The 14,459-nt window shown below is 36.9% G+C and overlaps 1 protein-coding gene across 1 annotated transcript in view; it reads right to left on the bottom strand.

Moving 5' to 3' along the window:
• Nucleotides 1–220: 220 nt before the first annotated feature.
• ONECUT2 (one cut homeobox 2) overlaps nucleotides 221–14,459 on the bottom strand; it is a 55,437-nt gene continuing 41,198 nt past the window's right edge. The window contains exon 2 of the mRNA XM_034773776.1: nucleotides 221–13,343. Coding sequence (XP_034629667.1) covers nucleotides 13,057–13,343 — 287 coding nt within the window. The 3' untranslated portion in view covers nucleotides 221–13,056. The remainder of the gene's footprint in view (nucleotides 13,344–14,459) is intronic.

Raw genomic sequence — 14,459 nt, 5'->3', positions numbered from 1 at the left:
CTTATTTTGCATCTGATCTACTCTGAATGAGAGGTTTCAGAGTAGCAGCCGTGTTAGTCTGTATCCGCAAAAAGAACAGGAGTACTTGTGACACCTTAGAGACTAACACATTTATTTGAGCATAAGCTTTCGTGGGCTACAGCCTACTTCATTGGATGCATGTCATGCCTACTTCATCAGATGCAAGTAGGCTGTAACCCACGCAAGCTTATGCTCAAATAAATTTGTTAGTCTCTAAGGTGCCACAAGAACTCCTACTCTGAATGAGGGCATGCAAGGAGAATAAAAGACGTTCCCATAGCTATAGTAAAATGAAGGTTAACTGAATTTGTTGTGCCTTCCCAATACCCATCCTTAAATTATTTATTTTCTTTTAGAATATACCAGGAGCCAGGCAGGAAGATAAAGAATAATGATATATGGTTCTTCTGAGTCTGGGATAAAGATCTATGATGAGAGACTTGCACAACATTAACAAGGGCAAGTCCCTTTATGGGACCAAGACATGGGACCTCAGCTAAAGCAGCACCTCTGCTGCGTCTTGCTGCTACAGTGGTGGATTCACCTAGTAAAGGCTGCCTCAGGGTGTTAGGCTGTGTGTAGTTTACTTCAGTTTCTTGTGATAAAGTGAGTTACACAATACTGTACAACTTCCAAATATGGTGACATGGTGATTTGCTTTTTATGCCTGTCACTGAAGTATGTCCGTCGTCATTGTTGGCCTAGATAGCAAATTTACACTAACTGAGGTACCCCAGGGAATTAGGATTTGAATGTCAGTTTCAGAAGACCAGAGAGACTGTTGAAAAAAATAAAGGAACGATTATGACTTCTATCTTGGCTGACTTCTTCAGTGTGGTGATTTGCCCTGAGCAATGGTAAAAGCCTTATAAAGACAATTTTGGGGTAACATTCATCCCTGGGTTGGATTCCAATGACTACAAGAGGGATGTATTTGGGCCTTTGTGTGTGAATCGTATTCAGTAGAGATGCAGAGGTATTAGAAAAAGATGGAGGGGTCTGCATCCTGCGACTACCGTGAGGAACATCCACAAGAGAGTAAAAATTAAGGTGTATGTCCTGCTCATCTCCCCCAGCAGCTGTGCCAATAATGTCATCAATTGCTCATTGTCCTTTCCTCTGCCATTTAATGGAGTAGTGAAAGGCCAAGACCTGTTGCATTGCAAACAGGAATGCATAAAACTTGCAGCAAGCCCTCCAAACCTGTCTCATTCTCAAGCTTAATAGCAGGTCCTGAGCCTGCAAGAACTTGTGAACATGCTTAATTGTAAGGACTCTGAGTCGTCCCATTGAGATCAATGGCTCGACTCTCAGTGCATACCGTTAAGGACATACGTAAGTCATTGCAGGATTGGGGACTTGGAAAAGAGGTTTGGAAAGGGGGTCCATTAGAGACAGTCTGCAGCATAATTAAGATTTTTTCCTTTATGCCCTGATCTTTCTCATTCCTTTATAATTCACCTCTGGTAAGTGTGTCACAGGCCTAGGTAACATCACGACATTTTTACAAGGACATCTGCACACATGGAGCCTGATCCTGCATGCAATGTAGCATTTCTCAGGATCAGGCTCTGCAACATTCCCAATGTGCCCAGCTCTGCTTTAGAGTCTGCTACCAAATGTGGTATTTCAGGGTCTGATCCTGTGCTCATTGAGCTCAACAGCAAAGCTCCCATTTACTTCAGTGGTGCAGGATCAGACTTGAGGTGGGTTTCTAATAACTATAAAAGGCACCTGAAAATAAAGGACCTTTTCATTGCACAAGGAAGCAAAAATGTCAGGTTTTCCTCCTTTATTGAACTTTGGCAAATCATATGTGTGTGGTTTTTACATCAATAGCTATAAATAAAAATTTGAAAATTATACAGTATTTGTTATTAAGATAAAGGACGTCTATTGGCACAAATCATTGAGTAAAAACCTTTAATAATAAAATAACATTCACTCTGTAGCTACTTTATTTGTCTGGAAAACTCAGCTTACACTCAATTCAACATATCACCTCCACAAAGTTAAAAAAAAATGACATAAAATGGCATAATAAAATATACCTTAAATTTCATAATACAAGTACCTTGGCAAATCTTAGTAAGCTGGACCATCTACTGCTTGTTATAAACAGTAATGGACATTGTCATTGTCTCACATACCCCTTGTTTCCTTTGGATTGAAAAATTAATTTGAACTTAATGTAGAGATATTATAATAACTGCATTAAGCAGGAATAGTTTGTGGATCTGTTAGCATGAGTCGAATTTACTGAAACAAATATTGATTCTGTTTATTGCGGAAGAACATATAAAGCTTTCTGGAAGATTAAACACTATTACAATCATTAACTGTCTTACAAAAAACCTATTTAAAATTCTTGTATCCATTACCATCTTTGGCAGATAAATAAGGGGGAAAAATAAACAGACTATATTACAAAGCTTCCATTATCACAATCTACTTTATAAGGCCAAATAAAAATATGTTTCTTTGCACTAATGAAAGCACATCTCCAATATAATCTTAATGCCAGACAATATAAACACTGTACTGATGTTAAATTTAGATGTTGTGTATAGTAGACTGCCACTTTTACACCTTCTGTTTCCTAAATTGCACTCTCCTATGCAAAGTAAAATGTATTTAGTAGTTGATTTGGCTTTACGTTTAGCATGGTCAATGAGTTAGGTTTATGTAAAAGGTTGCAAGTGGGTGAGTGAACCCAAATATAAAAAACACTAAATTTGCCAATACCAAATAGTGCTACTATAAAATTAGTTTTTGTGGGTTCTTGAACGGTAGATTAGTTTAGGATATAGAGATTATTTTAAATTGGGTACAAAATATTTTATTAAATACTAACCCTAAACTGAGGGAAATGAGGGTTGGGTGTGTCCTAAAGGGACTGAACAAAAAAGAGCTTCAGTATTCTTTCAGTAAGATTCAAATAAAACCATGTATGCACTTCAGACTAGAGAGACGTGAAATACAGTTGCATAGGCAAGACAGTCGGGAGGGAATTCTAACTATGTTTTTTTGACTGAATCACTGAGGCAGTCTGAATTGTTGTTCTACATTAGATCTGCTAATACTGAAGTTTTTGGTTCATGCTGAGTGCTGACCTTATTACACAATACAAGAAGAAACCAAGCACAAAAAGAATCGGAATGGTTATTCCCAGCAAGATCAGTGGAAGAGGTCTGGAATTTTTATGAAGCTTCATAATATCTACATTTACATTCGAGGGTATTACATGTTATGTCTAAGGTTTCTGCCATAAAGCCAAAATAACTCCTTTTATTTTTGGAAAAAATGCACAGTTGACTCAATTTTGAATAAGACGTATTTTGAAATGACCCACTCATAAATTAAATTTATTGGCCATCGGGAACTGCCAATTGGTCAAACTTTGCTTTGAATAAAATTTCCTGTTTTATAACTGGAATCCAATTTGATTTTGTTGTTTTTTTAAACATTGACTGATCAGGATAGAGTTTCATAGTGATGTAACTGCTCATATAAACTAGTATTTCAACTGCATGAGGCAGCACTGTGCATGTTTTCACAGTTTAAATGTATACACAATTGTTCCACAACTGCTAACAGATAACAGGCTCCCATGCATAAATTCCATTAAACCAAAGGTTAAGGTCTATTTCTGAACGAAAAAAAAAGTTGCCATTAAGAACCACAATGCATCACACTGCTAAACTTTTTTTGCCTCATGCATACAAATTATAGCACTGATTGGCAGTTGCTAATTATAATACTACACTGTAACACAGAACAATTAGTTGTTCAGACCAAGTAGCACAAATGTAGAAAATAATCATATTTTTTTCAACAGAGCAAATTAACACAGATTGTTTCTTCAGCAAAATATGAAACTGTAAACTTTGGGCTCATTCTGCAACTTTCCCCAATCCAGAATAAATAAAAATCCAAAGGGAAAAAAGACAGACGTACATTATTTTAGCGCACCTTTTTTGTCTATTACAAAAGCACAACCTAAAACGTATAAAGCTTTTTTTTTCTTTAAATCACAGTTACCAAAAAGAAACAGTGAATAATTTATTACATACGCTATAATAACATTACTCTAAACACTATTATCTATGAGGTATATCTGAGAAAATTCGGTAAGGAATTGCGCGGTCTGCGTTGCCAACATGCCCAGTTTTATATTAAAGCTTTGGAACCGTGAAGAAATAGAAAAGGAGGAGGAGGAGGAGGAGGAAGAAGGAGAAGAAGCAGCAGCAGAAGAAGAACCTTTGGTATTATTACAAATATTGTTCTTTGTGGGGTTGCATTGCAAAGCACCACAGTACAATAAGCCCACCAGGTACAGTATGGCGGCCCAGTTGAAGCTGAGGTATTCACAGGAAGAATTAAAAAAAGCACAGAGAGGTCTAGACTGGCAAAATCGTTGCTTTGGTTCAAGGAAGGCACTCGTCCCGTGGTAATGTCACACTTTGCAAGTGAAGCATGAGTCTGGTAAGGAATGCAATTGCTGTAGAGGGTCCTGCCAATTCTGACTATTTTCTGTGTCAAACTGTCAATGTTCTTAGATGTACCCTGGGAGGTGAAAGGGGGTGGTATAGTATGGAAGGGTTCACTTAACACAAGGAAAATATCGTCTCCTCCATACCTAGAAAGCATCCTGAGAATTATTATAGCTCCATGTTGAAGGTGGATAGATAGATAAATAGATAGATACAAACTGATATCAAAAGCACACGCATCAAGCCACTGTCTTTTCCAAGAAAGAAAAGACTTGTTATTTTGAAAAAAAAGAATAAGCAAGTTTAATACAAAAATGGAGCTTTTTGGTTGAGCTGATGATGAAAATAATTTGAATCAACAATGCACTGCTGATGCAAACACCTTATTGTAAAGATCAACTATCACTATAATATATGCAAGTGCATTAGACTATTACACAGTTTTATGTCCCTGATCCTAGCAGACCTATCTGCCTGAGTGGAGTCCCACTGAACCCAATGAGATTCTGCATAGGTACAATCCTTGTTACAGAACCAGGGCCTTTGTATCTTTGCAGGGCTGGATTCTCCTTCTGCTGAGGAGTTTTCTATGTCACTGGGAGCAGGAGCAGTATGCTACTCTTGTGTAACTGAACTCACTGTCTGGATTTACTTCTCTACAAATCTTCTGCGTATGCTGGCACAATCTTGCTCTCATTACTCAGGCAAAACGCCCATTGAAGTTGATGGGATTGTGCAAGGTCCAAGTGAATGCAGAATTGGGCCTTCTATGTCTAAACCTATTTGATATAAACCTGTGAAATGTTAAATACTGTATACAAATAGCAAACCATGCTGATGAGTGGATTTTAAGTCATTCAATCATATAACAGGCTAAAAGAAACAAGCACAAAAGGGCACTATTTATTCCCTGATGACAAAAAGTGGCAAACAACTTTTAAGTAATCACTTAGGAGCATCTTATTAATGGAGCATAATGTGTCTTCATTTCTCTGCTAACCTGAGAAAAAATAATTAACTCAACAGATGAGAATGTGAAAAAAATGTAATTGTAAAAAAGGAAAAAAGATGAGAAAGCAGCCTTTGTTTCTCTTCTATCTAAAATGTTGGTTAGAAACTCAGGGCTTGTTTCTGATCTCAGTTTCACTGATGTAAAATCACAGTAATTCCATGACTTCCTGGGAGATATCCAGATTTACATTGGGGCTATTAAGATAAGGCTCTGGTTCAGAAGATTTACTGTACTAGGTTTGATCTTTGATTCACTGTCTTATGTCTACACTGCAGTTGGGAGGTGTGATTGCAGCACATGTAGACATAACAAAAGCAGTGAATCTGTGGCACGCTGGATAGCTCTGCTCAGTTATGTACCCAGGGCCCTGGGCGGATGGCGCTAGCCCATGCAGTCGACTGGGCTGCCCTGACTTCGTTGCTATTGTTTTGTTATTCAAGCTAGCTTGAGCAACGCTAGCTCAGCTATATCTACACCTGCTGTAATCACACCTCTCAATTGCAGTGTAAACATACCCTAATTAATCTGGTATTTTGCTCCTTGCAGCACCCAATGCCTGATGTTTTAGAGGAAGTGTAAAAAAAAAAATCCCATGATGCACACAGCCACGTATGCAACGCTTCACATAGAGCCGCAATTACTTCCTGACCTCTCCACCCTCCACTGAAAATAGTGCTGTACTTCAGCAGAATCTGGCTTTATGTGAATTAGAGATACTTGTGTGATCTGCAGGATTGAGCCCCATGTATATCATTCCCACTGAAGTCAATGGAAGTCCTGTGTGTGGAGCATCTACTAAATCATGAAATGAGCAGAGAGAAGTACCTTCTTAACTGTGTGGCTTTCTCCTGGTGATTCATGATACTGCACTTACATCTCTAAGGACCGTCAATGGGAGTTTTGCTTGAATAAGGACTACAGGATCAGACCCATAACGTTGTTAAACAGAGAGAGAGAGACCCTGGTCCAATTTCTGCAATTGATTCAAATGCAAAAACCCCAAATATTTCAGATGGAGTTCTGCATTTGGCAAGATAACAGGATATAGATTTATTTTACCAAGATAACAGTCAAAGAACAAAAATCAGATACCAACCAAGAGTCAACACAGTTGCTCCAACCGATTGAATTTGGCAGGTGGGAGAAGTGGTGCTACCAAGCTCTGAACTTGCCTGACTTGGCCTTGGACATTTTTAGCTGGCAGGAAGGAATAAGATAAACACAGAAAATGCCCTCATCAGAATTAGCAGCCCCCACTACAGGAATTTCTTTGGGGTATCTGAGTTGCAGCTGTACATTACTGTATGTAAGAGAGAAAGGTGAAAACTATAAAAGAGCACGAGCAAAATGCAGACCGCACAGAGAAAGAAATCTTTGGTATCTTTGGTATCATCAACACGATTAAAATTACAAATGGAAAAAGTCAGTGAGGTAGCCTCTTTGGTTCTCACTAGAAATAGAAAGGTTTTTTTCTTTATTTTTTTCTTTGTTTTTCCTCTTTTTTTCCCCCCACACACGCAGAGTTCATTCTTGGAAGCAGCTAGTTTAAGGGTTTCTCTGTTTTTGCTTGTCGTTATATTTTTTTCCCCAGCTTAAGTTTTCAGAAGCCACAAAGTTCAGGCAAAGTATCTCAGTGTCTTTTTTCTATTGTTTCTGAATGCACAGTTATAGGTTGAATATTCATTGCTTGTCCACAAAATTCGCTCTGTTGTTCTGACAGAAAATAAACTGTAGTGCTTTAAGTTGTTTTAAATAAAAAATATAAAACTATACAAGGGCATCTTTCGCAGATGCTGAATAAGTTAAATAAATAAGGTATATTGGGAAGGCTTCATGTGTCATAATAATTAAAGGTACGTCCCACTTTCTAATGAGATGGGAAGGGGGATTAACTTAAATAATTTAATTACTGATATTTAAACAATTTAAATCGATTAAAAGAAGAAATAAAACTTAAAAATCCCTTTTTAACCTGTTATTTTTCCCTGTCTGTAACAGAACTTTGCTGCTTTATGAAGCAATACTAACTTTAAAGTATATATACTAATATAAGCATTGCATCTATGATGCGCTACAATTCTAGAACTGATAAATACGTAAAATTAACTCAAATGACAAAATAATCAGGAATGATTTAAATTAAATAGTTACAAAAGATTATCACTTGAGCCTGTTCCTGCAGTCTGTAAGCAGGCAAAACTCCCAATGAATATTAAAATAAAATGAAACCATATGGGGATTTAGCCTGAATAAAGACGTCAGGATTGGTCTGAGACTAATTTAAATAAAGTACATCATTGATAGTTAATATATTGGGTCACAACCCAAAAGAGTCAGGAAAAAAATAATTCAAAGATTACCATTTAAAAAAAATTTTAAACAATAAAAATTCCCCTTAATAAATACAAATTAGGCCCAGTATAATCTATAAAGTTTTCCCACTTTTAAAAATACTCAGGTGTTGTGACAAGCAAGAAAAACATCAGATTTCCCCCCCCCCCTCCCATAGCTAGCACAACTTTTCCAAAGCTATGTCATTACCATGTCTCCTTTTGGAAGAGGAGATTCCTATTCCCTTAAGTAGGTTTGAGCTTTGCTTTGCTGGTTTAGTCCTTCTCAGGTCTTTGGATTTAGCTTTAGTTAAGAGAGATCCAGAATAAAGCTATTCAACCGAAGTAATCAAGCACATTCTTTGTTCCTTCAGAGATGATTAAACAATATCCAAGGGTTCTTGAAAGTTGAATTCATCTTGGATGTGCCCATGATAGTGACTCCAAGTATATAGTAAAGAAGATGCTGGGATACTATTTTTACATTAGTTTTTTTGGAGCCAAACAAATAAACAAAAAAGATACAAGTTATAGCCATATACTATAGAGAGTTATAAACAGATGGCATATAAATGTAACACGCACATTTTGGATTTTTTTTTTTAGTATAAACAGAATATACTGTATATCATACATATGTGTACGCATACCCACATATATATCTACACTCAGTTTATACTGTTAACACTCATTTTCTGAGTTATATGCTACATAAAAAGCCTGCTACAGTTGACAATGAAATGGAAGACTTAATATGGGTTGATAAAATATATGGGAGTCAAAAATGCAGCAGTATTTTCATATGTCCATATCAAAATCATTTTTGACAAATAGGCATATAATAGGAACATTGACATGGCCATGGCCTTAAAATGCAATCCTCTCTCAGGCAAAATCTTAAGCTGCAATTCTGCTTGAGCAAAGGCTGCAGGGTTGGAACCCTAATCATAACAGCAAAATCAATATGTTGTTTCCAGTGTGTGATTGTTTTCTAGTAGTTTAAATTTAAACATTGGAATTTGAGCCATTATATTGTCTACCAAGCACATCCAAACATTTGCAGGGAATCAAAAATATCACATTTTATCTTAAGGATAATTTTTGTTTGTTAATAATTCAGTATTTAACCTGGATTGTTCTGGCTGCAGCTGCTGGCCTAGAGTCAAATAAAAAAGACTTAACACTCATCCTTGAATAAAAATAGCTCTTTTTCATTGCGTGGTTAACAGCTTTTGCATACCCCCATGAGATATGAAGCTTAGACACAAATTTCCTGGCCATGCTCTTTCCAGAGATAGTTGGGCATCTGCTGTATTTTTTATTGATGAGATGAGACAAATAAAGCCTAAAAGGTGTTTAGATTTTTGACAATAAATTATGCTATTTTGGTCTGAAACAATCAAGGACCTGATTCTGATTCTCTCATGTTCTGTAGCAATATATGCCACAAGGTGTCCCATTGAAATTCATAAGGCTTCTCACAGAATGCAATACTACTCAGCAAAGGTCAAGGTACTAGAATCTCGCCTCAAACAATAAGAAAGAGATGTGGCAGGAATTTCTAGAAAATTCCTTGGGATTCAGTGCATATGATGTAAAATGGTCTTTAAAGTTGTGAGAATTTACTCACTTTTCTCCTTTTACTCGTTAAAAACTTACAAATCACTCTAATTTTCCAGCATAAAAACCTCATATGGGAAACATGGCACTTTCCCCTTGATTATAAAGGAGACGTTAAACAAAAGACAGAACCCACCACCAGGTGGATGTGCTTAATGTTAGAAGGCCATCTGTATGGAAAACTTACTTTGGCATGAACAGCTCATTTTGACCACATTCCTTAAATGATGGCTGGGATATTATTTTTTGTCAGATATACACATCAATTAATTGAAATCATAAGGAAAATTGACAGTAATCTAAAAGAGGTTAAGAAATGACATTCTGTGCTTTAAAGTACTATGTCCATCCCCTTTATAGAACAGCGAAGGGTATATAACATTATAGAATGGGATATGAGAAAAACAATAAGAAAAGCAGCACTGTATAATACTGCTAGAAAATGAAGAACAGCAGTATTAGGATGGAAAATTGCTAGTGGTCAATGATCATGCGCAGGACATGTGTGGAGATAGGCATTCTCAAACCAACCCTGATTTGAACACTAGCTTCATACCAAACTTTGAATGTGACGTTTAGATTTGGATCAAAGCTTCATAAGCTGGACCCTCTTTCTATTATGGGCCAAATCAAAACCTTAAACCCCAACACCTTGATTTCTTGGAAAAGTGTGAGTCCAGATCTGGCTTTTGCAACTCAGTTCCATCTCTGATAATGAGGCTTCCCTTGTTCTTTGGAGACTCATGTATGACCAACCTTCTCTGGGAAAGAGTTATGCGGAAAGAATAATTTCCCCCCAAAGCTAGCATTTATCAGGTTAGTTGCTGATGCTGATTCCCAGGTAGCCATCTTGAATTTATTTCTAAGGAAAGGTCCTAATTATCCTTCTGGTACAGAAACATTTTCTGTTTTTCTTTCTTTTCTTAAAAAAAATGTAAAATGCAGAAACTGATTATATTACTTTTATATGCAGTGTTATTTGAAAAGAAGCCCTAAGTCATGTGTAGAGATGGAGTTGAATTGAGACACTAGTTACAACCCTCCTCAGATTCCCTCTCCCCAACCCCCCAAAATTTGAGGAAATTCAGATTTGGTCCTGGATCCGAATTTCATTATTTGGAAGTATAATGGTTCAAACCAGAACAATGAATGCAAACCACCTGAACTACTGGAAGCTCTGATCCAGTTTGAATTCTAGATCTGATCTTTGTGATTCAGGCTCATCTCTAGTGATATTCAGTATTTACAATGAAGTATTTCAGTACCTATCTTGCGAGATTCATTTAAGGGGAAGGGGAAGAGGATCTGGTCAGTTAAGCATTTTTTCCCATAGGATGGTTGTTTAAAGCTCTGAACATAGAAGAGAACAATTCTACCTGTTAAAAAAACAAATAATATTCAATTGACACATTTTCCCACATACTCTTATGGACAGAGAAGACAGGTTAGTTTAGTATCCCAACACCTTATACTTGGAGTCCATGGAATCCTTGAAAGATTCCATGTGGGGGGAGAAACAGAAAAAAAATAAAAAATTAAAAACCACCCTTTGTGTTGCTCAAAGAAACAGAATTGATTACCTTTACACAGATCAATGGTGCTATAAGCATTTTAGCCGTGCAAGAGGAGATAATGAACTGAAACAAAAGTTGTGAGAAATCCTCATCTTTGGTATTGTAGCTGTTGAGGTTTCGGTTGCTCTGTTCCTTGTTCTTTTGAAAAAACTGCATAGGCACAAATTAAAGACAATCTTCAACTTTAAGATTACTGAGTTGTCAGATGAAGCAGCACTCACATTGGCTTTACTTTGTTTTCATTCTTGTCAACCCTTTCTTTGAAATCTGCTTCCTAAAATGTCCAAGATGTCTGTCAAACACAGTGTGTTGTGTTGTTTTTGTTTCCTGACGTGCTTCCTTGGTTTTTTTATTTTATTTTATTTTATTAAAATGGAACAGTTTGTTGCAGAAGAAGTAGGTGCAGAAAAAGTTTCTTTGGTTTCGATTAAGTAGTACATAAAAAAGTCTCAAGTGTCTTTAAAGAATCATTACAGCGTTTGGCTTGCTTTTGAACACTCAATTGGTGTTTCAAAAGGGGCCATTCACTGGTAAATATGCACATCATGTGACCATAACAATTTCAGTGATAAGGATTGTTTATGCTCTTTGAAGACTACTGTAACTGCAGCTAGTTTGGCCCTGTTAGCTCTGCTACTCCACTCACGACTTTGCTAATTTTGTCAGCATCCACTTTCTGCTCAATTGTACAGCAAACTAAAATGATAGAGTTGTACTTTTTTTGGAGTTTGCAAGGTTTTCTGATTTCTAAAATAATCACAATACTATGATGATGATGAAAATAAATGGCAAGTTATAAATGTCTTTGGCTTGCAATATACTGCATCTTTGGTGTACTGTGTTCTCTTCAGGTTAAATGAATTGGTAATGGAGATGTGATAGATTTTGATGTGATATTTAAGTCATATGCAGCACAGCTAAATGGTCAGTGACATCCTGAAAGTGGATGCTTTTTTTTCTGCTAAGAAAATACCAAGGAACTCTAATACAGAATGCATCAATTTAAAAAAACCCACCTAAATAGACTTCAGTAACAATGAAATAAGGAGAAACTACATGCTAATAACTAAAAAGGACATACTGATGACCTAAGGAAATGTAGCTCTCTCAAAGTGTTGTGTTTGCTCCATGCACTGTAGCAGTTAAATTGACCTCCTGAGTGTGCATCTGCATTATGTACAAACACAGAATTTGTGACAAACAGCAAAATGTGCTTGAAGCTTGTGTGGTCACATACTTTTCATTAACAACTTCATAAATTAGAGTATCTTGAAAGAACAGATGTAGCAAGTCCAGAACCGTTCTATTTCTGTATCTATTGTCTTTGTGCTTGATACTTTGAGCTCAAGTGAACTGAATTTTAGTGATCCAAGACCATGTGAGTGTTCACTGATAAGTTTAAAAAATAAACCCAAAACATAAAATTGGATCAATTTTTTTTCTAAAACATCTAAACAAAACAATGCCTGAGATTACAAAACAGGTTCTTGGATTTTTCAATTTTCATCTTTTAAGATTTGTGCTCAGTTCTCATGTTATCATGTTATGGGTGTGAGCTTTGGTATTTTGTGGTGTGGCAAGCCTAAGCATTTGGAAAACAAAGTAGGTCAGACATGTTTGCATTTCTGTTTAGCTACCAACTCTGGGCAATCCTGCAGTACTCCCATCGCCTTAAATGCTGGTCCATAGTTGAAGTCTTCATTGGCTCTCAGGAAAAATTTATGTCATGAATGACCCACTTATATTTTGGATATGCTTAGCCTGTCTTGAATGTAATACTATATAGAAAGAGATTAATTTGTGATTTGCGTCTTCTAAAACTGACTAAATAGCCATTAAAAAAGTGTCCTATGTTTACAACTAGACTAGAATTACTTTCCAAGAGAATTGTGCTTTCAAATCACCAGTGAAGGGCCCCACTCAGAATCCATACTTTTTCTTTCCTTTCATTCTTTTTTTCTCTTTTTTATGGTTGAGTTGTGCCTAATTTAGATTCCTTTCTTCAATCATGCTTTGGTACAAGTGCTGGAGGCTGAAGAGGATCCCCCTGTACTCAAATCATCCTGCCATTTCTCAAGGCTGCGTCTCCTAGCGTTCATGAAGAAGTTACTGACAGTGGTAAGTTCCAAGCCCAGCTGTTGGGAGATGGTGATCTGCATTTCTTTGGATGGACGTTTGTTCTCTTTGAAGATGGCAAAAAGTGTTCTGCGCTGGAGATCGGTGAAAACCAGACGAGATTTCTTCTGGGAATTGTTCCTGTCTTTATTCGGTTCTTGTTCTTTGCGTTTGCATGCTTGGGGAACCAGAAGAAAAAAAAAAAAAAAAGAGAAAGAGAGAGAGAAAGAATCAATGTATGCATAAGTACCAATAAACTGAGCTGGTGATACATTGAAAACATTGATAAAGCTGTACAGTGGATGTAAACTGTTAAACTTTATTGTGCAAATTGCAGCGCTGTCAATAACCACTGTTCTCAGGTTCATCTCTTAAGAATGTGAGTCACTGATATGCCTAGTGTGGGCAGTAAAACCAAAGAGATCAATGATCTGAATTAATACTGAGTAAACAATTAGTACTTGAAAAAGCTTTCTAGGAGGAATTATATGGGGGTGACTTTGGTCCCAATCACAGCTGAAAGGCCTGATTTTTCAAAAGTGACTAATGATGTTGAGTTACTCCAATTCTAGGTGCGGAGCACCCATCCACTGAAAATCAGGCACCCACAAGGTGTCACCCAAAAATTAAGGCTCCCAAAATCATTATACTCTTTAAAAATGGTAGGCTTTTAGGTCTATTCCTATTATAAATGGCCCCCTTTAAGAAACATATAACTCCCCCATAAATTTTGCTTCATGATCTGACATGTAGAATACAAAATTTCAGCCTAGAAAAGAAAATTCAAACCATATCTGTCTCATCTTTCCCAGTAGCTAACAGAAAGCTTCACTGTTTTCAGATACTTTTTGGGTGCTCTTATAACACACAACAGGCTCAGATTTTATTTTGCGAATGAAATTGTGGAGGCTGTTATTCCATTATGTCAAGTAAATCATTTAGGAAGTGGATCCATGCACAGAATAAATACAAAATGGAAATGACTATTATATGCATGCAGAGCATGTACTCCACTGGCATGTTGGGGCAAAGAGCCTTTTCTTAGGCCTAAAATTACATATGCACTCCAGTAAACTGGAAAAGGCACTGCACTGCAGTGGTGAGGTGAAGGCATGAAAATCTGCTGTGTAAATGTACAGGAGAAGGTAGAGAGCTGAACCAACATAATCCACTCCCACCCCCCTTCTTACAAAGCCTCACCACACAGACACCATCCATCTGGAGCTCTGTGGATTGAAAGGATATGTCAGCATGGTAGCAGTTTGAATCTAGCCGACAGCCCTCTACACTATTA

The sequence above is a fragment of the Trachemys scripta genome, chromosome 6 (assembly GCF_013100865.1).
Source record: "Trachemys scripta elegans isolate TJP31775 chromosome 6, CAS_Tse_1.0, whole genome shotgun sequence".
NCBI classification, from domain to species: Eukaryota; Metazoa; Chordata; order Testudines; family Emydidae; genus Trachemys; species Trachemys scripta.
This window is presented reverse-complemented; position numbering and strand designations above follow the sequence as displayed.